We start from the raw sequence: 27,255 nt of genomic DNA, 5'->3' as shown, positions 1-27,255 counted from the left end.
ATGCACAAATGAGAGAGGAGAGAGAGAGAGAGAGTGTGTGTGTGTGTAAGGGTACCTACTAGGGTATCTATGCACAAATGAGAGAGAGAGAGAGAGTGTGTGTGTGTGTGTGTGTGTGAAGGGTACCTACTAGGGTATCTATGCACAAATGAGAGAGAGAGAGAGAGAGAGAGAGTGTGTGTGTGTGTGTGTGATTTACGAAAAAAAGAGAGAGAGAGTGTGTGTGTGTGAAGGGTACCTACAAGCTAGAGCCGGGCCAAAAGAAAGGCGGGCGGGGTCCAAGGAAAAACGAGTATTCTGGTAGACGCCAAAGTCGGTGTGAGGCCTCGGCTACTAAAGGGCTTGATTTGAGCGTATGACGCCGTGCATGGGTTTGGGGGGGGAGCCTGGAGGCCCCCCGCGGCCCGCCAACGGGCGATAGAAGGGGAGCACGCGAGGGAGCCCAGGAAGGCAAAGGACAAAGCCCCTGGGCCCCATCACGTGGAGTCGCGAGGACGTGGCGCATGGTGAGTGGGAAAGTCACGTGGACGTTGTACCCCCTGCTATATACGGAAAAAACCACAGGCTCGCGGCTACCCGAGTCGCTGCCTCTATCTCATCATCAATTCAATCCAATTAGTATTAAATAATCGAATTCGTAATTTAAAAAATCCAACCATATACTAATTGTAACCCTCAAATCAAGTATAATACTAATAAAAAACAACGATATAATTAATAATGATTTTCATTTTATAATATGATATTAGAATGAATAATCATAATAATAAAATAATTCAATTCAACTCAATGGGCTCGCCTTCCCATCACTTTATATGATTAGGACCCCTGCCATTCTTTCTTCTTGAAAGATAATCCATTTTGTTGACACGTTGTCGGCTCTCGCCTGATTTTCTGCGTCTTCTTCCTTCTTCCTTCTTCTTCTTCTTCATCATCATCATCATCCTCATCCATCCATATCCATCCATCCATCCCATCCATTACCACCTTCGTTTCTTTCCTTTTACCCACTTCTCCCTTCCTCCAGACTTGCCTCTGCGTGTTCTTCTGCGTCATTTCTCGCCTCCATCACAGCATATCATTTCTTGGACGTTGGGGTCTTCTGCAAATTGAATGTATGGGTTCTTTTTCCTTCCTGTAGATGATGTTCTGTACCCGCCCTTCGGTTTCGTTGTTTTCCTGTGAGTCTTTATATCTGCTTCGCCTGTCTTTTAATTGCAGTGTTCTAACATGCCAGGTGTGCGCATCGATCATTATCATCATCATCATCATCATCAAATGTTGAGCGCCCAGCAGATTGATCCCCACCGCCACCCCCACCTCTTGATATCTTCTGCAAGCAGCGCCGGCTTGCATGTCGCCAGCCCCTCGAATCATTCGGCCTCACACGAGCGAGGCTTACCCGCCTCTTCCACAACAGGAGCCGATCATATGGATCCCAACTCTGATTTTACTTGTCCTCTCAGATTTGGGGACATTACTATCACTCCAAAGTCCGGTACTGCACACGGCCTTGGACACAGTTCATTGCTCCTGGCTGGTTCATCTTGCAGCAGCAGCAAGCTTAATCGTGCTGCACCTGAAGAGTCTCCACCATCCCCAGCTGCAAATAATATCGATCCAGGTCCTCAGACTTCTTCCACTTCGTCAATGCCTCCCGAGCCGTCCTCCTTAATGGCAGGCAAGCAGGAGGACGAGTGCAGGCAGGATCTTATGCTTGAAGCTGCTGCCCTGAAAGCCAATCCTGTCCCTATCCCAATCACTGTTGCTGCAGCCTCTCCTCGCGGTGGTTTCCCTGGCAGCTTTTGTGGTAGTTCTGGCTCTATGGTGGGCTCTCCAGTGCTTCCTGATGCATTTTTGGCACTGCAGAAGTTCCTCCCATGCAATTCTATTGATTGTGAGGAGGTGGAGATATGGCCTGCATTGGATGCTTATTCATGTGATGAATTCAGGATGTACGAGTTCAAAGTGCGCAAGTGTGTGAGGGGAAGGAGCCATGACTGGACAGAGTGTCCATTTGCACATCCGGGAGAAAAGGCGCGACGGAGAGATCCCAGACGCTACCATTACTCTGGTACTGCTTGTCCAGACTTTCGGAAAGGGAGCTGCAGGAAAGGGGAGGCCTGTGAGTATGCACATGGAGTATTTGAATGCTGGTTGCATCCGGCAAGGTACAGGACGCAACCGTGCAAGGATGGCAGGAATTGTCAGCGGCGAGTTTGCTTCTTTGCACATACGCCAGAGCAGTTGAGAGTCGCATCGGCCACAGCAGGTAATACTGGTGATTCGTCTCCTGCCTCTGGCAACTCGGCGCGTTCAAATCTGCTCAAGGCAGCAGCAATGAGTGGAGGCTCATATGATGGATCCCCATTACGGCGAGCACTGGCAGCCTCGATGGATGCATCTGTGGCACTTGAGCTTTTGATGGAGGAGAACTCCAGTATGACGGGTACAGGCCACCATCACAACCACAGCCATCATTCACTGTGTCAAGCATATGCTGCATCTTCTCCCACATCCACACTTGTGGGCCATTCAGCCTGCCCATTGCCACTCACTCCTGACCCTTCGCCTTGTTCTTCACCCCCACTTTCCCCTAATTCACAGCCCAATACCACAGCACTTTGGTCTTCTGTGCCTCCCCATCGACGCCACCTTGATCGCTTGAGGTCAGTGCCCACCATAACCATTCCATCTTATGAAGAGGTGCCGTGCATTGCTATGTCACCTCCTGCAGTGACAGATTCTCAATCACCAAGGACCATGGCAGAGCTTTTATCAGCACTTCAGCATCTGCAGATGAAATCCATAAACAACTCTAGGGAGGCAGCAGCCTTCAGTCAGTTGGGAGCTCAGGGGCCCTTGTGGGCAACAGGGCTTGCTGCACAACAGCAACAGATTCGCAGTGCACCTGTGACACCCAAGTCTAGATATGCATCCCACCCTGTGATGGGAGCACAGCAGGCTGCTGCAGAACCCTTGTCTGCACCCCTTGAAGCACGAGTGGAGTCTGGTCGTGAACTGCGGGCCAAAATATATGCCAAGTTGAGTCAGGAAATGAATGGACCAGCAGTGTCTACGGCAACAGAGAATGAGACGCCAGACTTTGGATGGGTGAATGAGCTTGTCCAGTAAGAGTATCGACTTTTGAAGCTGCAGCAGCACCAGACGGTGCTTTCAAATTGAGGAAGACCATCTCCGAAATTGTTTTGATTGTTTGTATAAACTCAAGTTTTCTGTAATATTCGGAATTTAGAACCTTAGTAGGCTATTGGGTTTTTGAAGGCATCAGAGGAGCTAATCAGCAGTGTGTCCATCTCTTCTGCGATCGGATTAGTTGCGACCGAAGGCCTGTTATCAGGAGAAATGGGAAGATGGATCGTCTCCGGAAAGAATAACATAGCATAGTAGTATCTACAAAAGCAGAAGAGCCAAGCTTTCATGATTTATTCTGTAGGATAATTGTCAAGTAGCTTCTTTCCAAGCTGACTGGAAAGGCAATTGGGACTAGAGAGGGGTCCAATGCCAAGACTGAGTGGGTTAAGAAGTCTTTGGATGCTATTAAAAGCCAGCTATGTCCAAAGAGAATGCTAGGCTGCTAAGCACCAAGGTCCAAAATTTTCACATCGAGCATTGTTTTCTGCCACCCTGACAGCCATCAGGAACATCCTGGTAAGGCGGGGAGTGTTTACCATCTTTTGTTCAAAGAAAATTGCAATGGTGTTTTCAATGTTACTCTCATGTCACTCGTTTGCTAGTCAAGTCATTGTTCATATCACATGTTCCTGGTAGGCAAGTCAAGTCAAAAATTGTCATTTTCATATGATCACAGAGTCCTATTTATAGTAGTTTCAAGTCAATTGTCCCCAAGGCTAGTTAGGTGTTTTACATGTTTGCTGCTCAAAAATTGCATATAGTTTGTAAATGTAAATATTAGTCGGAATACTTGGTGTGAAGGTACTGCATTTGAGGTCCCACATCGATTGCGATTTTTCCGTTGGTGGTCTTTAATATTTTAAAATATCTTTTTGCGTCTTTCATCACACACTTTGATGCTAGTATTTTTAATGATACACTTGTTGAATTGCGACAACTTATATAGCTTTTGTAACAGTTTAAGACATTGAACTCCTATCCTTTTGCAAAGATGATAGTATGAAGTGTAACAAAGGCTAAGCTAGATTTTAATTAAATAGTCTGCAAAACACATTAGGAATACAAGAAGTAGGGAAGAGGAGGATTGCATGTATATAGATGTTACCTTGAATGTGCAAGCAAGTCCATAGTTGGCCTCAAGCTGTGCAAATATAGTTGGCCTCAAGATGTTACCTTGAATGTGCAAGCAAATATATGGATGCCACCTTGAATGTGCAAGCGAGTTCATAGCTGAGCTCAGTTGTGTTAATTCTCTATCATACTCGTTTAGGATGGCACATGTGCAAAATCCAAATTTGTCATTATCCTCCATTTGGTTGGAGTCACAAATGCAAGGTCTAGTGTGGGGGTATCGTGAAAAGTAATTGTTCTTGCATGTTGTTGCCATGACATTTTGAGGTTTTAAAAGTGTGAAATGTGTGAAAGCTAATATCAATCGTGAAAGGGTCTTGGTGTATGTTTGTGGAATAGTGTGAAATGAGTTATGTTGATTTTGAGCAGTCTTTCATAGAATCGTAATGAGTGAGATGCATTGATTGTTTCCGTTAATACATGAAAGTGTAAAATCTATTTTTGTTTGATTTATTATCTATTTATCTATCTATCTATATTAGAATTGAGGGGTTTCACAAAGTTGAAACTAAACCTATGAATCATGTGCAAGACCTCTTCAAACCCCCTTAATTCAAACTAGCGTTCTGTGCGCGTGAAACGTATGTGGAACGCTAGGCCCTTTCGCGGTAGTTTGGTTGCCCTAAAGTAGCAACCAAACGAAGTCGCACGACAACTTAGCCCAACAATCCATTTCTTATCTCTCTCTTTTTCTTCTCTTGCTTTTTCTTTTCTTCACCCCCCTCTTTCTCTCTCTTTTCTTTTGCCCAATTTTTTCTCAAATTTTTTATTTGCTTTCTATTTTAGTTTATTTTTTTCTTCTCTTGGTTCTCTCTTATTTTTTCTCCTTGCTTTACTTCTTTCCCTCTCCCCCCTCTTATTTTCCTCTCTCCTCTCTTTTCCCTCTCTCTTCTTTTTTTTTTCTTATTCTTCCCTCGTTATTCTCTTTTTAAAATTTTTATTCTCTTTTAAATTCTTCTTTTTATTATTCTCTTTGTTTATATTCTCCTCTCTTCTCTCTTTTCTTTCTTCTCTATTTTTTCTTCTTTAAATTTTATGCTCTATAATTTTCTCTCCATGTTCCCCTCCGTCTCCCCCTTTCTCCTCTTTTTTCTTTCCCCCCTTTTAAAGTATGTAAATTTTATCTTTTCTCTCTATATAGTTCACCCTTCTCTCTCTCCTTTTATTCTCTCTCTTTTTTCTCTCCTTCCCTTTCTCTTAATTTTTATTTTTTTTAAAATGTTATATTCTCTTTTCTTTTCCCTCTCTAAAAAAATATTTAAATTAAAAAAAGAAAAAAATTTCCTCTTTTCTCCCATTCCTTTTTTTCTTTTTCTCTTCTTTTCTTCTCTCTCTCTCTCCCCCCACTTTTCTTCTCTTTCTTTCCCCTCTCCTTTTTCGTCTCTCCCTCTTCTTTTTTCATTTTTTCTCTTACTCTTTTTATTTTCTCTTTAATTTTTTTTCTTGTCATTCTTTTAAATTTATATTTCCTTTGTCTATAATTGTGTGTGTGTGTGTGTAAATTCTCTCGTCATTTTTTTCTCCCTGCTTTTCCTCTCTTTTTCCCTATGTCCCTTTTTTTCTTCCCTCTTTTTTTTTTCCTTTTCTTCTCTCCTAAAATTTATATTTCCTCTCTCTATATTTCTCTTTCTTTTAGTTCCTCCTTTCCCTTTCTTTTTATTTTGCTCTCTTTGTGTGTGTGCGTGTGTGTGTATATATCTCATTTTTCTTTTTCTTTCTCTTTCAAGTTTTTTTTCTCTCGTTCTCTTTTCTCTCTCCATTTCTCTTTCCTCTCTTTTCCTCTCTCTCCGTTGATTTTCTCTTTCAAATTATATATTTCCTATTTGTCTCTCTCTCTAAGTTAACTATATAAAAAATATTTAATTTAAAAAAGACTATTCTCTTTTCTCTTTCCCTTCCTTTCCCTGTCTTTTTTGTCTTTCTTATTCTTTTTATCTTTTTGGGGAGGAAGAAAAATGTTTCATTTAAACATTTGAAAAAGCTTATTATCTTTCCTCTTTCCCTCTTCGTCTTTTCTCTTTCTTCTTTTTTAAATTCTCATCTCTCTTTTAAATTAAAAAAATATTTTAAAAATATTTAATTAAAATAAAAATTTAAATTAAAAAGTTTAGAGAGAGAGAGAGAGAGAGAGAGAGAGAGAGAGAGAGAGAGAGAGAGAGAAAACCGAGGTCTTACACAGGGGGGGGGGGGGAAGGGGGGAAGAATTTAATTACAAAGGGGGGGAAAAAGAAAGAGAGACGATACGTGAGAGAGGGGAGGGGGTTTTAATTTAAAAGAGAGAGAGAGAGAGAGAGAGAGAGAGAGAGAGCCTAGGTCCTATAATGAGAGAGAGTGAGAGGGGGGGGGGGGGGAGGAGGGGCTGTTAATTAAAAAAGGGAAGGGGAAGAGAAAATGAGAGATTACATATGAGAGAAAGGGGAGGGGAGGGGGTTTTAATTAAAAATGAGATGTTTGGAAAAGGTTGTAGGCTCGGGAAGCCCTTTGGAGGCTTGGGGCTTTTCGAATCTACAACCAAAATAATATAGTAGTAAAATTTTAAAAAAAGTCTTAAAATGCAAAATAGCCTAGCTTAAATGCGTTCTCTCTCTCTCTCTCTCTCTCTCTCTCTCTCTCTCTCTCTCTCTCTCTCGTTGCATACACACCATATGGTTTGGCTTAAATGCATGCTTTTTGTTTCCCTTGTGAATAGGAGACGCAAAAAGAGAGCATTGAAAAATGGCTCCTCTCTCTCTCTCTCTCTCTCTCTCTCTCTCACACACACACACACACACACACACACACACAGCTTTGACATTTTTTAAGTTGGAGCTATGCTGGCTTGGTGGGATTGATAGTGCATGCAAGCATCGATAGTGCAAGTGCACATGAGCTCAATGTAGTGGAGTTGAATGGTGGAAATGTGGTCAAATTTTGTGGCCATGGTAGGATGCCGAGTAATGTAGCATGACTTGAAACTAGGCATAGGGAGCTCAACCATGCATGTTATTGAGGGGTATTTAATTTGCCAGGGAGGAGTTGATTCAGGTACAAGAGTGGTGGAGATCTAAAAGGGAGGCACACAACATGAGATGAGTGGAGCAAGGGACTAAAAGAAGGGGAGGAAAAGAGTAGGTTTCTCTCTCTCTCTCTCTGTGGAGCAAGGCTCTAAAGGTGGTGCATGGAGCCATTTGGAAGACATGCAGTTTTTTTAAAATGCTTGCGCCATCAAGTCGTCTTTCTGTACACAAACATTTGTTTTTAGTCCTTCGCCATTAGCAAGTCTTCTTGTGCATAGACATTATTACAACATTAATTGCATCATATCATTAATCTCTATTCACAACCTTGATTGCTCATCATCGTGAAGCTCAATGCCAATTGCCTAGCAAAGGCTATGGTTTGCTCAAAGAGTTGCATGGTGGAGATCTTTTTATTGATAGCTTTGTATTTTGCCATCAAGCTCTATCCTCGAGCAACAAGCTCCTCTCTTCTCTTTGCTCTTCATCTTGGTGGAAACTATGTAAGAGACACACCAAAATAGAGAGTGACTTAGTTTAAAACATCTTCATTATCTTCTCCCCTACCTTCTTTGGCATCAAGGTCTACCATAGAGGTGTGGGTTGTTCGAAAGTGTGGATGAGGTCATTGTGGGCAACCAAACCCTGCTTTTTGGGTATTGCTATACCAACGGTGGGTGAGATCATCGGATCACTTCCAAGTTTTGTAGCTCTCTATGTTTGCATGCATAGTGGAACATTATTAAAAATTAAAAAGTATTATTTATTAAGTGTATTATTTATGCTTATAAAACTTTTGATTAGCAATCTCTTAAGTCATGAGAGGGGAAATGATTGCAAGCAACAATGTAGTGTGCTCTCAGAAAGGCACGTTTGGCAATCCCAAAAGTCAAGGCTTGTAGAGATAAGTAGCTAGATGCTACTACATACAATGAGCAAGTCCTTCCCTTGTGCTTTGGTTTTTGCTAGCAACCTTTGTGGCCAATTAAATGCTTGCTCCACAATTAGGAGATGTGTCATTATCCTCCTAGGTCATTTAAGGGAATCTATATAACTCAAGTAGATGTAAGTGTTAACAAGACAATGCTCATTACTAAGACAAATACAGTCGTATGCATTTGGGAACAAGCTTATGGCTATCATTGAGGTCAAGGTAGACATGGCAAGACAAGGCAAGTGTAGAGAGAAAGGTGAATAAGAAATGCATATGTGTATACTTCCAACAATGTTTTGGATGTCATGACATTGATATTACGAAACATCACTAACAATCTAGAAATAGAAAAGTTAGAACAAAATTAGGTTGAGTAAATTCTCAAAAGATAGAATCATTTGGAATGGCCTCAATGAAGTGGAATTGCGAGAGGTTAAAGGATTTAGCATGTAGGCTGAAGTCTACAGGGTTTGAGTTGTGCTGGAGTTGCCACGTGCATTTCAAGTCGAAGGTATGAAGAATGTTTTGTTGAGTTAGCGATCATAAAAATGATCTCCTTCTCTTCCTATAAGGTTGATTGCTAAAGGTTGTAGTTAGTGCTTCCTCTTTTGATTTCCTTGAAACGAATGGACATGAAACATCGTGTTTATGGTATTCAGAATAATCCCCTAATAATGTGTAATGTTTTGACCCTTAAAAAAAAAAACATGACTATGAATGTGTTAGTTATACTGCAGAATTATAGAATAACTTAAAACGAAATAAAGCATACGAATTACATGAGATTGCTCTTTTTGTCAGAAAAAACAGCCGATTATAAGCTCTAATGAATGCCGAAAAAATCAACAACACGGACGTCAGCATCCCCATCATCGTGAACGACAGTATCCTCATCGTCACAAATGTTAGCATCATCACGTTGTAATATAATATAACAACCCCCCACCCCCCGCCCCCCCCACAAATGTTTTGGATGTCATGACATTGATATTACGAAACATCACTAACAATCTAGAAATAGAAAAGTTAAAAACAAAATTAGGTCGAGTAAATTCTCAAAATATAGAATCATTTGGAATGGCCTTAGTGAAGTGGAATTGCGAGAAGTTAAAGGATTTAGCATGTAGGGTGAAGACTATGGGGTTTGGGTTGTGCTGGAGTTGCCACATGCATTTCAAGTCAAAGGTATGAAGAATGTTTTGTTGAGTTAGAGATAATAAAAATGATCTCCTCCTCTTCCTATAAGGTTGATTGCCAAGGGTTGTAGTTAGTGCTTCCTCTTTCGATTTCCTTGAAAAGAATGGACATGCAACATTGTATTTATGGTATTCAGAATAATCCCCTAATAATGTGTAATGTTTTGACCTTACAAATTAAAAAAACATGACTATGAATGTGTTAGTTATACTGCAGAGTTATAGAACAACTTAAAACGAAATAAAGCATACGAATTACATGAGATTTCTCTTTTCATCGGAAAAAAAGGGCCGATTATAAGCTATAATGAATGCCGACAAAATCAACAACGCGGACGTCAGCATTCTCATCATTGCAAACAATAGTATCCTCATCACCACGAACGTTAGTATCATCGCGTTGCAGGATAATAATCCCCCCCTTCCTTTTGCAAAACTATAAATTGAGGACATGGGGATAACCAGGGAGACCAACAAGGGAAATCTTGATGAGGACGAGATGTTGATCGAGAAGGAGGAGACTCTATTCTACAATTCCAAGACGAAGAGGCTCTACTCTGTCAACTTGAGAGGAGGAGACTCTACTCACGCGACAAGGAGACACTATTTTATTCAACCCAAGGAGGGGATACACTGAAGGTCTCTTGTCCTCTTCTACTCTAATCCGAGAAGAGAAGACGCTTAAGAACCCTATTCTATTCTAACAATACGTGTCCTTGATATACCATCTTCTTTATGGTTCGTGACACTCAGGAGTCTTAACTGTGGGCCGCACAATGGACATGCATGATAACCTGAGGTAACCACACCTATTCCAACACCACGACCCAGTGAATACAAGCTTGAACGAGATAAAATATAGATATTACCAACGAGAATGGAAGCCTATTTACCTGAGCACTTTCCATATCCCGGAAAGTCATGCATCGTCCACATGAGAATGGCTCGAATATTGGCGGATCGTCGACTATCGCGCTTGCTCATATCTTGTACGGTGACCCCCTCCTCCTATAAAATCTTGAGCTCATCGACTAATGAACAAAGATACACGTCCATATTTTTGACTTTGTAGCGGTCGGGGATGAGTAAGCTAAGGATGAGATGTCCTTTCTTTGTAGAAAGCCATGGAGGGATATTGTAATTGACAAGGACTATAGGCCACACACTATAAGAAGTTGAGCGTAGACTAAATGGGTTCACGCCATCCATTGCAAGACTAAGCCGAAGATTCCTTGGCTCTCAGGAAAAGCCTGGGAAGGTAGAGTCAATGTGGCTCCATGCACGTGAATCCGTTGATATTCGTTGAACTCCATCTATGGACCTATTCTGCGCATGCCACGTTGTCAAGCTCGCCATGTCGGACGTACAAAACATGTGGTTTACGCGAGCGATAATCGAAAAGTATCTGAAAACTTTTTGAGGGATGGTTTGCCCTTGCAAGTCCTGTCGATACTTGTGAGCACCACACTTTGGATATGTCTCCATAGTCTCGTATTCTCCTTGAAATAGTATGCAATCGTTGATACATGCATGGATGTTGTCGTATTTTCCTCGAAATAGTATTCTCCATAGTCTCGTATTCTCCTCGAAATAGTATGCAATCGTTGATATATGCATGGAAGTTGTTGTAGTCCATGCCAAGCTTTCGTAAAACATATCGTGCATCATTACGAGACTCGGGCATGGTATTTGCAAAGGGTAATATATGATATTTCAATAACCTGAAAAAAATCATAAAATACCTTGAAAAAACACAAATGTTTTTAATAATAGTGCCGAAAAGAAATCAACGAAGCGTATGTATAAGGTACCTAAACAACTCGGTCACACTCGCATCGCTCCACCCGTATTTTTCTTGCACACTTAAGAGTGCAAGCAGTGTCTTCAAGCAAGATACTCGACACCCATCATATAATGGTATGGATGCTTCCTCTCTAAGCGGATCAGAAGTCTCGATATCCGTGGGAATCAATGCATCGATCATTACCTCCATCTCAGGCTCCAAGATTGTAGGTAGGTTTGGAAGGCTGCCTGTCTTCTTTGGCATTGATGGTGTAGATTGGGTAGTGCCTTGCAAGTGGTGGATTGGCTCATGCATTCCATCCATCGCACGCCCACGAACTTTTCTAATTGGCCGCAAAGGGTGCAACCCTCCTTGGGACGAGACGTCACCTCCCTGGATAAAATTTTTTTCAACCAGACCCAATCTTATTGTATATGGTATTCAATTAGCTTGCGAGTACAATGCATGATTGATATTAACTTTTCTTACCGTTTGCTGAAAATTTGCAATCGCCTGATTAATGATCTCAGATTGAAACTTGCCGAATCGTCGTACGTGTTCTATAGACAATCGACGTTTTCGTTGAATTGCCAGTTTGCATTGAGAGCAAGGACATGGGACACGCTGATTAAGATACGCCTCCCGATCTTGAACAACAAGACTTTCATCGTTTTCTATTTTGTCTACGTTACGACAAACAATTTGTTTTTGTTATCATTCTTTTTTTCTTTCTTAAATTGTTATCCTCTTCTTCCATCTCTCTCTCTTTTTTTCTTTCTTAAATTGTTCTCCTCTTCTTCCATCTCTCATTTCCTCTCCCTCCCTCACCCTCACCCTCTCTTTCTCTCTTTCCCTATTAGGTTTAATAAAATTTCTCTTTTTTCTCTCTCCTCTCCCTCTCTCATTTTTTTTCTCTCCTCTCCCTCTCTCATTTCCTTTTTTCTATTTCTCTCCCTCTCTCATTTCCTCTCCCTCCCTCACCCTCACCCTCTCTTTCTCTCTTTCCCTATTAGGTTTAATGATTTTTCTATCTTTTTCTCTCTCCTCTCTCTCTCTCATTTATTTTTCTCTCTCCTCTCCCTCTCTCGTGTCCTTTTCTCTCTTCCTCTCTTCCTCCCCCTCTCTCATTTCTTCTCCCTCCCTCACCCTCATCCTCACCCTCTCTTTCTCTATTTCCCTATTATATTTAACATCTTTTCTCTCTTTTTCTCTCTCCTCTCATTCTCTCATTTTTTTCTCTTTCCTCTCCCTCTCTCATTTCCTTTTGCTCTCTTCCTCTCCCTCCCTCATTTCTTCTCCCTCACTCTTCCTCTCTCATTTCCCTATTATGTTTAATATCTCGCTCTCTCTCCCTCTCCCTCTCCCTCTCCCTCTCTCATTTTCCTATTATATTTAATGTCTCCCTATTATGTGTAATGTTTCCCTCCCTCTCCCTCTCCCTCTCCCTCTCTCATTTCCTCTCCCTCCGTCTCTCTCCCTCTTCCTTTCCCATTTCCTCCCCCTCCCCCTCTCTTTCTCTCTCTCCCTCTCCCTCTTCCTCTCCCTCTCTCTCATTTTCCTATTATGTTTAATGTCTCCCTCCCTCTCCCTCTCCCTTTGCCTCTCCCTCTCTCATTTCCTCTTCCTCCCTCTCCCTCTCCCTCTCCCTCTCCCTCTCCCTCTCTTTCTCTTTCTCTCTCCCTCTTTCTCCCTCTCTCTCCCTTTTTCTTTCCCATTTCCTCCCGCTCTCCCTCTCTTTCTCTCTCTCTCTCTCTCTCCCTCCCTCTCCCTCTCATTTCCTCCCCCTCCTCCTCCCTCTCTCATTTCCTCTCCCTCCCTCTCCCTCTCCCTCTCTTTCTCTCTCATTTCCTCTCACTCTCTCAATATACACAAATTATACAAAAAAAAGTAAAAGAGAGAGAGAATGCACAACTATAAAGACTCGAAGAAGGGTTTGGCAGCTCCTCTTCACGATAGAGACTCCTCTTCGTCCTCCGTACACGTCCTCTTCTTTGCGAATGGCGGCGACAGCGGCGATGACGGTGACAAGCCTTCTTTCTCTCTTTCTTTCTCTCTCAGCAAGACGGTCGCTCTCCCTCTCGCTCTCTTTCGTGAATGCGCAAAATGTAACACGCTCGGGTTTCGACCCGCATTTTTTTGCTCTGGGTACCATCACTATTAGCGTCGCAAATGCGACGTTAATAGTGACGCAAATAGCGACACCGCTATTTGTCGTCGCTAATCGGCGTTGCTATGGCTTGATATCCTTGTAGTGTCTCAAGTATGCACCATCTATGGATATTGCGCAACAAGTATCCAAGTTTTGTCACAGATGATTCCCTAAACACACGGCTTGAAGCAATGCATCCATCTAACCTCCAAGACACATTGATAAGGGCAAGACCAATTGTGTAGGAACTCCAATCCAAGCCAAGAAACAATAAGCCTTGGAATAATAAGTTTCAAAACAAAAATATGGCTAGGGGCCATGCAAAAAGAGTCCAAGGTCAATTCCAATTTGTTAATAGCAAGAAGGCTAAGACGTCGGTGATGGAAAACTTTATTGGTGATACTAAGGATACTTTTAGGTACTATTATTGTAATAAACTTGGCTATATCCAAAGGCAATGCCCAAAACTCGGATATAACGAATGCTAAAGCTAGCTTCGTAATGACCAGAGTCACGGACAACCATAGCTAGAGGAAGAGTTGCCGGCATAACCCTCAAGGAAGTAGAAGATGATGAAGGTCCCACTTTGGAAACCGACATGGAGAGAGCAAGAGTTCACACCTCTCTCAACAAGAAGGGACCAAACTAACAGTTCTCAATGATTCAAACACCATCAACCTATAATGGTAAACCCTTTACAATTTTGATTGATTGTGGAAGCACACATTCATTCATATCACCAAGGCATGCTAGAAATCTAGGCATAGATGCAATGCATGTACCTGAGCTAATAGTTAAGTTACACTACAAGGATATGGAGGTATAGCAATGGTGCTTTTCGATGCAAAATAGCGGCGTCACTATTTGCATTGCTATTAGCGTTGGAAATGCGACGCTAATAGCGATGGTACTTAGACAAAAAAAATGCAGGCCGAAACCCGAGCGCGTTATTTTACACGCATACATGAAAGAGAGAGCGAACATCTTGCATTTGAGAGGGAGAGGGAGAGTGAGAGAAAGAGAGAAAGAGGGAGAAGGAAAGCTTCTCACCACCGCCGCTGCCCTTCACAAAGAAGAGGAGGAAGTGTACAGAGGGTGAAGAGGAGTCGCCAAATCCATCTTTGAGCCTTTATGGTGAGTGCATTGTTCATTCTTTCTTTGTTTTTGTGTTTTCTCTTTCTGTTTTACTTTTTTTTGTTAAAATTCATGTGTATTGAGAGAGGGAGAGGAAATGAGAAAGAAAAAGAGGGAGAGGGAGAGAGAGGGAGGGAGGGAGAGGAAATGAGAGAGGGAGAGGAAGAGAGAAAAGGAAATGAGAGAGGGAGATGAAGAGAGAAAAGGAAAAAAGGAACGAGAGAGAGAAGGAAAAAACATTAAATATAATAGGGAAAGGGAGAAATAGAGGGAGAGGCAGAGGCAGAGGGAGGGAGAGGAAATGAGAGAGGGAGAGGAAGAGAGAGAAAAAAAAAGGAACGAGAGAGAGAGAGAGAGAGGGAAAAAACATTAAACATAATAGGGAAAGAGAGAAAGAGAGGGAGAGGGAGAGGAAGAGGGAGAGGAGAGAAAAAATATTAAACATAATAGGGAAAGAGAAAAAGAGAGGGAGGGGGTGAGGGAGGGAGAGGAAATGAGAGAGGGTGAGGGAGGGAGAGGAAGAGAGAAAATGAAAGAAAGAACGAGAGAGAGAGGAAGAAAACATTAAATATAATAGGGAAACATTAAATATAATAGGGAAAGAGAGAAAGAGTAGTGATAGTGGTTGTTTAATTTCTTATTTTCTTGTTTGTTGTTGTTATGGTAGTCGTAGCAGTAGTAGTGGTAGTGGTAGTGATAGTAGTAGTTTTTTAATTTATTCTCTTCTAGTTTATTGTTGTTGTGGTAGTCGTAGTCATGGTCGTAGTCGTGATTGTAGTAGTAGTACTAGTAGTAGTAATAATAGTTTTCTTATTTGTTGTTGTAGTGGTAGTGGTAGTCGTCGTAGTTGTGGTTGTAGTAGTAGTAGTGGTTTTCTTGTTTGTTATTATTGTTGTTATAGTAGTAATAGTTTTTTTTGTTTTCTTGTTTATTGTTGTCTAGTTTTCTTATTTGTTGTCATTGTTGTTGTAGTAGTAATAGTTTTTTTTTATTTTCTTGTTTATTATTGTCTAGTTTTCTTATTTGTTGTTATTGTTGTAGTAATGATAGTAGTAGAAGTTTTTTCTTCTTTTCTTATTTATTATGGTGGTGGTGGTGGTGGTAGTCATAGTCGTGATTGTAGTCGTAGTCGTCATAGTCGTGATTGTAGTAGTAGTAGTGGTTTTCTTGTTTGTTGTTGTTGTTGTTGTAGTAGTAGTAATAGTTTTTTTTATTTTCTTGTTTATTGTTGTCTAGTTTTCTTATTTGTTGTTATTGTTGTAGTAGTGGTAGTAGTAGTAGTAGTTTTTTCTTCTCTTCTTATTTGTAGTAGTAGTAGTAGTAGTAGTAGTAGAAGATATTTTTTGTTAAACGAAATGAGAGAGGTGGAGGAAGAGAAAAAGGAAGAAGAAACGAGAGAGAGGGAATAAACATACAACATAATAAAGAAAGAGAAAGAGAGAGAGAGATGGAAGGAGAGAAGATAATGAATGAATAAAAAATAAAGAGAGAGTGGTGGCGAGGTCCGGTGCAATATCACGAGATGGGAAACACTCCGACATATGTTAATTTGTGGGTGGATGGGTGGAGACTTTACATATGTTAATTTTTGTTGAGTTACAAGAGAAGAAATTCATTCTCAAACAATTTAAGAAAGAAAAAAAGAATGATAACAAAAACGATTTGTTTGTCGTAACGTAGACAAAATGGAAAATAATAAAGGTCTTGATGTTCAAGATCGCGAGGCGTATCTTAGTTAGCGTGTCCCATGTCCTTGCTCTCAATGTAAGCTGGGAATTAGATGAAAATATCGATTATCTATAGAACACGTTGTCGGAGGGGTTTTTATTGAAAGGTCGAATCCACCGAGGATCAGAAGTAGAAGGAAGTAGAGATAGGAGATGGAAGAGAAGATAAAGAATACCCAAGTGGTAAACACGACAAAAATAAATCACAATGAATTGAATCAATATGTATTGAAAGAACCTGGAATCTTTGCACTACTCAGAAGCAATCTCCAGGCATTAGTTCTCCTGGAGCTCCTTCGTAGACAAAAAACGTGGATCAGAAAAATCAGCTCTTTCTCTGTTGTCCAGAACCCAAATTTGATGGCTCCGTTGGCTTCAAAAGGGGGATAAAACCCATGACTGTCAAGATTGTGGGAGAGAAGGAAGGAGTCTCACCAAGCTTTCTCACTTACACAATGGGGGAATACACACAAAGGTGGAGGCTGAAAACAATTTTTCTCTTCTTAGTTGTGTAAGCCAAAAGAACTCTCATACAAAGAAATAGAAGAACCCTATATATGGGTCTCAAACCAAACTCAACTAACTAAGGTGGCATACTAACTGAACCACGAACTAGAGTAGATAAGGATAGCTGTCATCTAGCTATTATTCATGGGCGGTGTACCAACCACATCTGCAACTAATAAGTCGGTGACATAAATGCACAACGGTCACCCTGGCATATCACGAGTGGAGCTCGATATCTCAACACTCCCCCTCGAGCTCAATCCCAATTCCTGCACACCAAGCAGGTCTCTGAACTGCGCAGCTTCTCTGCGCCCAATGCCTTCGTGAATATGTCAGCTACATGATCCTCTGTGCTGACATAAACTAGATCAATAAGACCTAGTAAAACCCTCTCCCGTACATAGTGATAATGCACCTCAATGTGCTTTGTTCTAGTATGATATACTGGGTTATTTGCCAAGTGTATACTACTCATGTTGTCACAATAAATGACAACTAGCCCATCTGTAGGCTGATGCATATCATAAAGTAGCTTATGTAACCAAGCTACCTTACATGCAGCCATTGCTGCACCCCTGTACTCAGCCTTTGTACTCGACAAGGCAACTGTAGGCTGTTTCTTACTGCTCCAAGTGACTGCAGCACTTTCAAAAGAGAACACATATCCACTGGTAGATCGTCTATTAGAAATACTACCAGCCCAATCAGCATCAGTGTATCCATGCAACTGTATCTGAATCCCAGTCTCATAAAATAGTCCATACTGCAATGTGGACTTCACATACCTGAGTATGCGTCTAGCCGTATCCAAATGTGGTTTCCTTGGAGCCTGCATAAACTGACTCACCAATCCAATAACATAGCTCAAATCTGGCCTGGTAATAGTCATATAAATCAAACTTCCTAATATGCGCCTGTACATAGTAGGGTCTTCTAGAAGCTCACATGCATCTGCGCTCAGCTTCACATTCTGCTCCAAAGGAACTGAAATAGGCTTACAGCTTGTCATCCCATATTTGGACAGCATGTCCAATCTATACTGCCTCTGCAAGAGCCATATCCCACTTGGTGATCTTATCACCTCAATGCCCAAGAAATAACGCAGCTCTCCCAAATCCTTCATCTCAAACTTCTACTTCAATAGCATTTTCATATGAAGGATATCTTCATCACTATCACCTGTGATAATCAAATCATCAACATAAATGACAAGCAACATAATACCTTTCTCTTTTTTTCTCACATAAAGTGAGAAATCTGCCTTGGAAATCTGAAAGCCAATAGTGACAAGATACTGTCCTATCTTGTCAGACCATGCTCTAGGTGCTTGTTTTAAGCCATATAAGGCTTTCTTCAACCTGTAAACAAACTCAAGATGAATAGTATGCACATAACCTGGTGGCTGCTCCATATAGACTTCTTCTTGCAAATCACCATGCAAGAAGGCATTCTTTACATCCATCTGATGTAAAGACCATTCCTTTGATGTAGCCATAGCAATGACTGCTCTTATGGTTGCCATCCTTGCAACCGGACTGAATGTTTCTTCATAATCAATGCCATATGCTTGTGCATATCCCTTGACTACTAATCTTGCCTTGTATCTGTTCACAGAACCATCTGCATTGTGCTTCACCTTATAAACCCACTTACAATCAAGCTGCATTCTTATCTTTAGGCAAACTTTTCTGCTATAGTCATCAATAAAAGTGACAAAATAATGACAACCTCTTATAGATGCAGCTTTAGTAGTCCACACATCAGAGTGGATTAATTCCAATGGCTTCTTACTCTCTTGAACATGTCTAGGAAATGGTTTCCTTGCCTATTTTCCAAATTAATAGGCTTCACATACCTTATGCATTTCTGCAACCTTGAAAATAGGCAATCCTGCAACAATATTTTGGGCCTGCATTGTCGATGTACATTAACATGACAAATGCGTTTATGCCAGATATCAATATCTACAACTACACCGGTCCCATGTGCAAACATTGCTGCACTCAATTCAGGCATGTCTGCATCCAATGTAAACATTTTGCCCTTCTTCTTTCCTTTTGCTATCAAGCGACCTTTATTTTTCATATCCTCAACAAAGCATCCATGAGGATTAAATCTGACATGCAAACCCTGCTCAACCATTTGACCAACAGAAACCAGATTCTTGGTGATATTCGGGACATGAAATACATCTAACAGGTATTTCTTTTTCCCATCCTGCATAGATAAATGAAATTTTCCAATCTGCACAATAGGATGTACAGTATCATCACCAGTCTCCACAAATCCTAGTTTTTTCATTTTCCTTGCATCCTGCATCCATTCTGCATGACCTGTCATGTGGTTTGACGCACCTGAGTCAACATACCACACTTCATTGCTTTCTTTCGCACTTGTCACAGAATTATTCATGTGCTGCACCATAAACAAATGCTCATTTCTGTCATCACCCTGTCTACTAGAAGACACATAATTCCCTTGTTGCAAATTTCCATTCATGATGTCATTCTGCTTTTTATAGCAGTCTTTAGCCATATGACCCATTTTACCATAGTAGTAGCATTCAACATTGCTTTTTGCATTTTGGCCTCTTTGCCATCCACCACGACCTCTTTGGCTCCCCTTGCCTCTAGAGTTACCACGTCCTCCTCCATAGGACTGGTTTTCTTGAGTTTGCTGCATATTGTGATTTCTACCACGGCCTCTAGATCGGCCTCCTCTACCTCTGCCTCTACCTCTTCCAGCATTTGAGTAGAAGACAGTTTCTTTTGAAGTTCCTCCTGAAGAAGATGCACCACCATTTCTCTACTCCTCAGAAATTAGAAGAGCAATCAACTCCTCAAAATCAGAAAATCTTTCACGGATGGAAATGGATGTTCGGAACTGTGCATAATCCTTTCCTAGACCATTCAAGGTCACAAAACTAAATCATCATCTTCCACTGGTGACCCAATGGAAGCAAGTGCATCTGCAATCTTCTTCACCTTCATGTGGTAGTCATTGATGCTTATACTTTCTCTTTGCACATTGTGCAACTCTTGCTTGAGTTGCATTTTCCTGGCTTGCGTATTTGTGCTATACATTTTTGACAAAGTATCCCATGCCTCCTTTGGCGTACTTGCATCCTAAATATGGACAATCATAGAGTCTGAAATACTGATAGACAGCCAGTACATAACTTTTTTGGCTCTCTCATGCCATCTTTTAAATGCCTGCATTTGCTGTTGATTGGGAACATCAGGAAGAACTGATTCTTCTTCATTTTCTGCAACAAATTTTCAATATCCTTTTCCCATAAGGAAATTCGTCATTCTAAACTTCCATGCTTGGAAGTTGTTCTTGTTAAGCTTTTCAGTGACAATCTGTGAAAGAGAATCAGACGCCATTATAGAACACTACAAAAAATTCTGTCACTGTAAAAAACACAACTTCAGCCTCACAAGGGCAAATCTGCAAAATTGACGAAAGTGGTATTTGATCACACAGTCACTTCCTAGTGACAATTTTGCATCAACAGGCAACAAGGATGATTTTGTAACTCCCAATGTCTCTGCGCACAGGCATACGATGCAATTTCTAAGGTAACTTTTCACCGACTTGTAGAACAGTGGTCGCACAGCATAAAACAGGGCCTCTTCCTGAGTGCGTGCAGAAAACTTCCGCCTCCAAAACAGGCCCTGAAATGGCCTCAAATAAAAAAAATTGCCCTCTTGCTACACCGCGAAGGGCGTCTCAATTTGAGACAATGCACTCTTGCACTTTTCGGCTGTGCTACCTGCAGAGACTTGCTCCCAAAACAGAAAAATGAAAGCAACACTGGACCTCTTACCAGAACACCGCGAGCTTGTTTTGCTTTCTTGAGCTCCTTACCACGAACAAGGCTCTGATACCATGTCAAGATTGTGGGAGAGAAGGAAGGAGCCTCACTTATAGCTTTCTTACTTACACAATGGGGGAATACACACAAAGGTGGAGGCTGAAAACAGTTTTTCTCTTCTTAGTTGTGTAAGCTAAAAGAACTCTCATATAAAGAAATAGAAGAACCCTATATATGGGTCTCAAACCAAACTCAGCTAACTAAGGTGGCATACTAATTGAACCACGAACTAGAGTAGATAAGGATAGCTGTCATCTAGCTATTATTCATGGGCGGTGTACCAACCGCATCTGCAACTAACAAGTCGGTGACATAAATGCACAACGGTCACCCTGGCATATCATGAGTGGAGCTCGATATCTCAACAAGGACACCTTTCAGGACACCTGGTCACGAATCTCCCAAATCTCTCCTTCTTTTTCTTTCAGTTCAATTTGTAGTTTTCAGCCTATTTACAACGATTGCGACACACACAATTTCATCCATCTGTATTTTTTATGAAAAATCTCCTAATTGGCTGAAAAAGTAACTAGCTTTTTGCATGCCATCCTAATCTAGAAGCTTTTTCTAACTTTTTTAGATTTTTACAATAAATAATATAAAAAATAGGCTAAAATTATCCAAAAATCTAGTATTTTTGGATAATCCATGCAACTCACACTAGTACTAATAGCTCAGATCACATTGACTCTTTAGATCAATAAAGAAGTCGAATGATGATGCATTTTATACTTTTTCACACTGTGTCCTCATAACATCACGACAACGTACGACGCTTCGGCGAGTTTCAATCTGAGATCATTGAGATCAGGCGATCTTGGATTTTGAGCAAACGGTAAGAAAAGTTAATATCAATCATAAATTGTACTTGCAAGCTAATTGAATACCATATACAAAAATATTGGGTGTGGCTGGAAAATTTTCTATCCAGGGAGGTGACATCTCGTCCCAAGGAGGAGTGCACCCTTTGCGGCCAATTATAAGAGTTCGTGGGCGTGCAATGGATGGAGTGCTTGAGCCAATCCACCAATTGGAAGATACTACCCAATCTATACCGTCAATACTAGAGGAGACAGACAGCCTTTGAGACTTACCTACAATCTTGGAGCGTGAGATGTAGGCAATGATCGATGCATTGATTCCCATGGATATCGAGACTTCTGATCCGCTTAGAGAGAAAACATCCATATCATTATATGATGGGTGCCGAGTATCTCACTTGAAGACACTGCTTGCACTCCTAAGTGTGCAAGCAAAATACGGGTGGAGCAATGTGAGTGTGACCGAGTTGATCAGGTACCTTGTACGTATGCTTCGTTGATTTCTTTTTGGCACTATCATTAAAAATATTTGTGCTTTTTAAAGGTGTTTTATGATTTTTTTAAGGTTACTAAAGTATCATATATTACTACTTGCAAATACCATACCTGAGTCTCGTGATGATGCACGACATGTTTTACAAAAGCTTGGCATGGACTACAACAACATCCATGCATGTATCAACGATTGCATACTGTTTCGAGGAGAATACAAGACTATGGAGACATGTCCAAAGTGTGGTTCTCACAGGTATCGATAGGACTTGCAAGGGCAAACCATCCATCAAAAAGTTCTTAAACACTTTTTACTTATCTCCCATATAAACCACATGTTTTGTACGTCTGGCATGGCGAGCTTGAAAACGTGGCATGCGCAGAATAGGTCCACAGATGGAGTTCAACGAATATCAGCGGATTCACGCGCATGGAGCCACATTGACTCTACCTTCCCAGGCTTTGCCTGAGAGCCAAGGAATCTTTGGCTCGGTCTTGCAATAGATGGTGTGAACCCATTCGGTCTGCGCTCAACTTCTTATAGTGTGTGGCTTATAGTCCTTGTCAACTACAATATCCCTCCATGGCTTTCTACGAAGAAAGAACATCTCATCCTTAGCTTACTCGTCCCCTTTATGTCAGCACAGAGGATTAGGTAGCTGACATATTTACGAAGGCATTGGGCACAGAGAAGCTGCACAAGTTCAGAGACCTGCTTGGTGTGTAGGAATTGGGATTGAGCTCGAGGGGGAGTGTTGAGATATCGAGCTCCACTCGTGATATGCTAGGGTGACCGTTGTGCATTTATGTCACCGACTTGTTAGTTGCAGATGCGGTTGGTACACCGCCCATGAATAATAGCTAGATGACAGCTATCCTTATCTACTCTAGTTTGTGGCTCAGTTAGTATGCCACCTTAGTTAGTTGTCTTTGGTTTGAGACCCATATATAGGGTTCTTCTATTTCTTTGTATGAGAGTTCTTTTGTCTTACATAACTAAGAAGAGGAAAACTGTTTTTCAGCCTCCACCTTTGTGTGTATTCCCCCATTGTGCAAGCAAGAAAGCTACAAGTGAGACTCCTTCCTTCTCTCCCACAATCTTGATAGCCAGAACTCCATTAAGGTTCTGTCAATCCTAACTAGTTACTGGAAAAAAGTGTTGCACTCCATGAACCAAGGGTAACTATAATCGCTCTAGTCGGACGAGAAGCCCTTGTGGGACATCTCTGATGGAGCTAGTTGATGTATCGAGACCTTAGTTTTGTCAAATCAGGACCCCAAGCTTGCAAGTTGATCCTCATGGGGATGGTCCGTACCTTCCATTATGGGGTGAACTCTAGGAAACCTAGACGATAGACCCTGTGCATTCTCGCGAGTGCCGGGCGAAGCCATCTAGGATAGTTCCCCGATGAACCACTAAAACATGCCGCTAAGGAATTATTAGGCAGACACATGACACATGGTATTAGAGCATAATTGAAATTAAAAATATTTATGGTTTTTAAGACCAACTATTCTAAGTAATAATCAGCATGTTAATTGTTAAGGGATAAACTTTAGCAGAATAATGAAGCTTGGAACCAGTTCTTTGTTTTTTGAGCAATGTACATATCTATGCTAAACTCCATGGATGATGAGTGGAGAAGAGAAATGATGAGGATACTCAATCAACTATATGATCCCATCCCCTGTGAATCATGAGAGAAGATGGTTCTAGGATGAGTGTAACTACGACATCGAGGCTGATCAATTCTTCATTACGCAGACTAATTTGAAACACCTTGAATGGATGGAAAATTTAAAAGTAGTTAAGGCCTTTATCTTTTGTCCGTCCTGAAGGAATCCACTTACGATTACCCTATCCATGGTTTTCCCAGTTGACAGGATTATAATTCAAGGACGTCACAAGTATCGAGATTACCCTATCCATGGTTTTCCAGATCTACCATTTCCACAGTATAGGTTTCTGGACATAGACAACAGTTGGACTACTTTCTTCTACTACATGAATATAATTGATATCCATCCTCGAAAAAGAAAGATGTAATGATATCCTATTTTGGAAATTGTACATAGCATCCAGCCTAACCTATCAATGCTGACGTATCTCTACTTGTAAACATTTGCCATTTGAAAATATCCCTTACTTGTAAAAATCATAGCTTATGGCTACTAAATAAAAGATAACAACGGCTAGATTTTTTAGAAATATTGTGCTCTTTGGCCCATCATTGTTTTACAAAACTAGTAAGATATGTTAATGTGGAAATGAAGCTAAAAATTTTAAGCACTAAACTAATTCGTGAAAGTTATGATAACCCGGGGTAATATAGCTATCGCTAGTCTGACTAAAATTCAGGAGAAGAAGTATCTCCTTAAGCACGTTAAGACATCGGAATTCGATAGCAAGGGCAAAGACATTGAAGCTGAGGTAGAGAGTTGGACTGAGACCATGGAGGACTACTTTACTATCGTAGGAACTACCCCTGCTAATTAGGCTATGATTGTTAAGTTGAAATTGACCGGTCAGACATGCCTGTGGTGGAAATAGTGGTGTAAAGACCAAGGACTTACTGAGATAGCATCTCTTTGCACATTGTGCAACTCTTGCTTGAGCTGCATTTTCCTAGCTTGCGTATTTGTGCTATACATTTTTTATGAAGTATCCCATGCCTCCTTTGGCGTACTTGCATCCTGAATATGCACAATCATAGAGTCTGAAATGTTGATAGACAGCCAATACATAACTTTTCTGGCTCTCTCATGTCATGCTTTAAATGCCTGCATTTGCTGTTGATTGGGAACATCAGGAAGAACCGGTTCTTCTTCATTTCCTGCAACAAATTCCCAGTATCCTTTTCCCATAAGGAAATTCGTCATTCTAAACTTCCATGCTTGGAAGTTGTTTTTGTCAAGATTTTCAGTTACAATCTGTGAAAGAGAACCAGACGCCATTACAGAACACTGCAAAAAACTTTGTCACTGCAAAAAACACAGCTTCACCCTCACAAGGGCAAATCTGCAAAACTGGTGAAAGTGGTATTTGACCACACAGTCACTTCCTAGTGACGATTTTGCATCAACAAGCAACAAGGATGATTCTGTAACTCCCAATGTCTCTGTGCACAGGCATACGATGCAATTTCTACAGTAACTTTTCACCGACCTGTAGAACAGTGGTCGCATAGCATAAAACTGGGCCTTTTCCTGAGTGCGTACAGAAAACTTTCGCCTCCAAAACAAGCCCCGAAATGGCCTCAAATAAAAAAAACAGGGTCGCCAAGGGCTAGAGCCCTTGCCCGCAGCATATACTGCCCTCTTGCTTCACCGCGAAGGGCGTCTCAACCTGAGATAATGCACTCTTGCAATTTTCGGCTGTGCTACCTACAGAGATCTCCTCCCAACACAGAAAATGAAAGCAACACTGCTCCTCTTACCAGAATACCGCGAGATTGGCTTGCTTTCTTGAGCTCCTTACCACGAACAAGGCTCTGATACCATGTCAAGATTGTGGGAGAGAAGAAAGGATTCTCACTTGTAGCTTTCTTGCTTGCACAATGGGGGAATACACACAAAGGTGGAGGCTGAAAAACAGTTTTCCTCTTCTTAGTTGTGTAAGACAAAAGAACTCTCATACAAAGAAATAAAAGAACCCTATATATGGGTCTCAAACCAAAGACAACTAACTAAGGTGGCATACTAACTGAGCCACGAACTAGAGTAGATAAGGATAGCTGTCATCTAGCTATTATTCATGGGCGGTGTACCAACCGCATCTGGAACTGACAAGTCGGTGACATAAATGCACAACGGTCACCCTGGCATATCACGAGTGGAGCTCGATATCTCAACACTGGCACAGCCGCCACACCTTTCTCCTAAGATAATTATTGATCAAGGTTTTAAGACTTGACCTTGGGTAAGTCAATGCTTGGCTCTACCTAACTTTTTCTAATTAATGTTTCATCCAATCTCTTGAGAGAAGCTCCCAGCTTACCAAGACCACCCATCCATAGGATGAATCCGTTAGGGATCTTGCCCACCCGCTTTCCACAAATGTTTTTCTTTAGTTTTCTAGTTACCTATCACATTAAGTTATGGTATGTAAAAGAAGCTTTCTTAATTAACCCGTTATCGCACATTCCTTCCCGTAATTTTATGGCACAACACACAAAGATAGAGAAAATAGTCTTTTGGCAAAATTTATTTGTTTATTATTTCGCAAAGTTATTTACAATGATTTTCCCCTTTTACCTACGTAGAAGATAAACCTCCGTTCACCGAAAAATCCCTTCTTTCTACGCAGAAGAAAAGAAACACTCCAAGATTTCTGTCCCTTCACTAGTAGCGGGGACTCTAGGATCCCATCCTGATTCGTGTGAGGGTCAAGCAGTTCCTAGGAGTGATTGAGAGATTTATAGCCAAAGCCCCCTTGACACTCCTGCCTAATGGATTCCTCACCGAGCGACCTCTCGCTATCGAGGCCGGTCCAAAGCTCCTCGCAATGGTACAAAACAATCCCCCTTGGAGCAGGGTTTTGTGTCTAGCCATAGGGGAGGCATAGCACGATCTTTCCTCTTATTATCATGACTATATATTTACAATCATATCTAACTGCTGCAATCACAATCAATCTTTCCTATGCAACCATTAATGCATGCACAAATAAAAAAGAAACATCAACAAGTGTTTTAAGCATAGGAAGCAACCCCACCCAAATCTAGGGTTTCTATTTTGAAGTGCCACCTTATTCTTAGGGTTTTGCTTCCTACTTGCAACTCTTTTTCACAATCCGCAAGTTATTTCGTGAATCTAATTAATTATGAGAAGTCTATTTTATCTTTATGAAAAATATGGGGTCCTAAAAGATATGGACATTTATGCCTATGGCAGGAAATTCATGCGTTGTCCTGCGCTTAGTAGGGTTTCAAATACTTTTCCAAGTTTGTTTCGACTTTAGAACTTGTATTGACAAATTCTTATCAATGTCCAACAAGTCCTACACGCTTCCGATATTTATTTATTTTCCTAATACTGATAGTTCAAGGGTTGTCGAGTATTTCATAGTTGTTTTCTCTTCAACATCCTCCATATTTTAGGTTAGGTTTTCTCATTTATTCATACATAGACACTCTCACTAATATATTCATTAATATTAACATTACGTGTGTTTTCAATAAGAAAATAATTTTTATTTGATTCTACTCATATTCTATGGTTTAATCGACATTGTCCGGACCATTTGCCGAACTTTCAATGTTATCTAAAAAGATCTATTTTCATTTGTCTATGCCCTAAGTGTAATGCTGATTGTTTTTTTGAAAACTTTATTCTAGGCAATGCAAAAATCAT

General features: G+C 41.0%; 1 protein-coding gene across 2 annotated transcripts; it reads left to right on the top strand.

Moving 5' to 3' along the window:
- The first annotated feature begins 859 nt into the window (after nt 1-859).
- LOC148010208 (uncharacterized) lies at nt 860-3,735 on the top strand. 2 transcript variants are annotated; one of them, XM_087673001.1, is made up of 2 exons: nt 860-1,115; nt 1,222-3,735. In XM_087673001.1, exon 2 carries the CDS (start codon nt 1,231-1,233, stop codon nt 3,133-3,135), a length of 1,905 nt encoding a protein of 634 aa, XP_087529127.1. In that variant the 5' UTR covers nt 860-1,115; nt 1,222-1,230; the 3' UTR covers nt 3,136-3,735. The 2 variants fall into 2 exon arrangements, with proteins under 2 accessions (XP_087529127.1, XP_087529128.1); XM_087673002.1 differs by having other exon boundaries at nt 1,238-3,260.
- The last annotated feature ends 23,520 nt before the right edge of the window (nt 3,736-27,255 follow it).

Source organism: Lygodium microphyllum, chromosome 30 (genome assembly GCF_053477565.2).
Source record: "Lygodium microphyllum isolate KBCC chromosome 30, Lygodium_microphyllum_v1.1.10, whole genome shotgun sequence".
Lineage (NCBI taxonomy): Eukaryota > Viridiplantae > Streptophyta > Polypodiopsida > Schizaeales > Lygodiaceae > Lygodium > Lygodium microphyllum.
The sequence above is the reverse complement of the archived record's forward strand: the minus strand, read 5'-3'. Positions and strand labels throughout refer to the sequence as shown.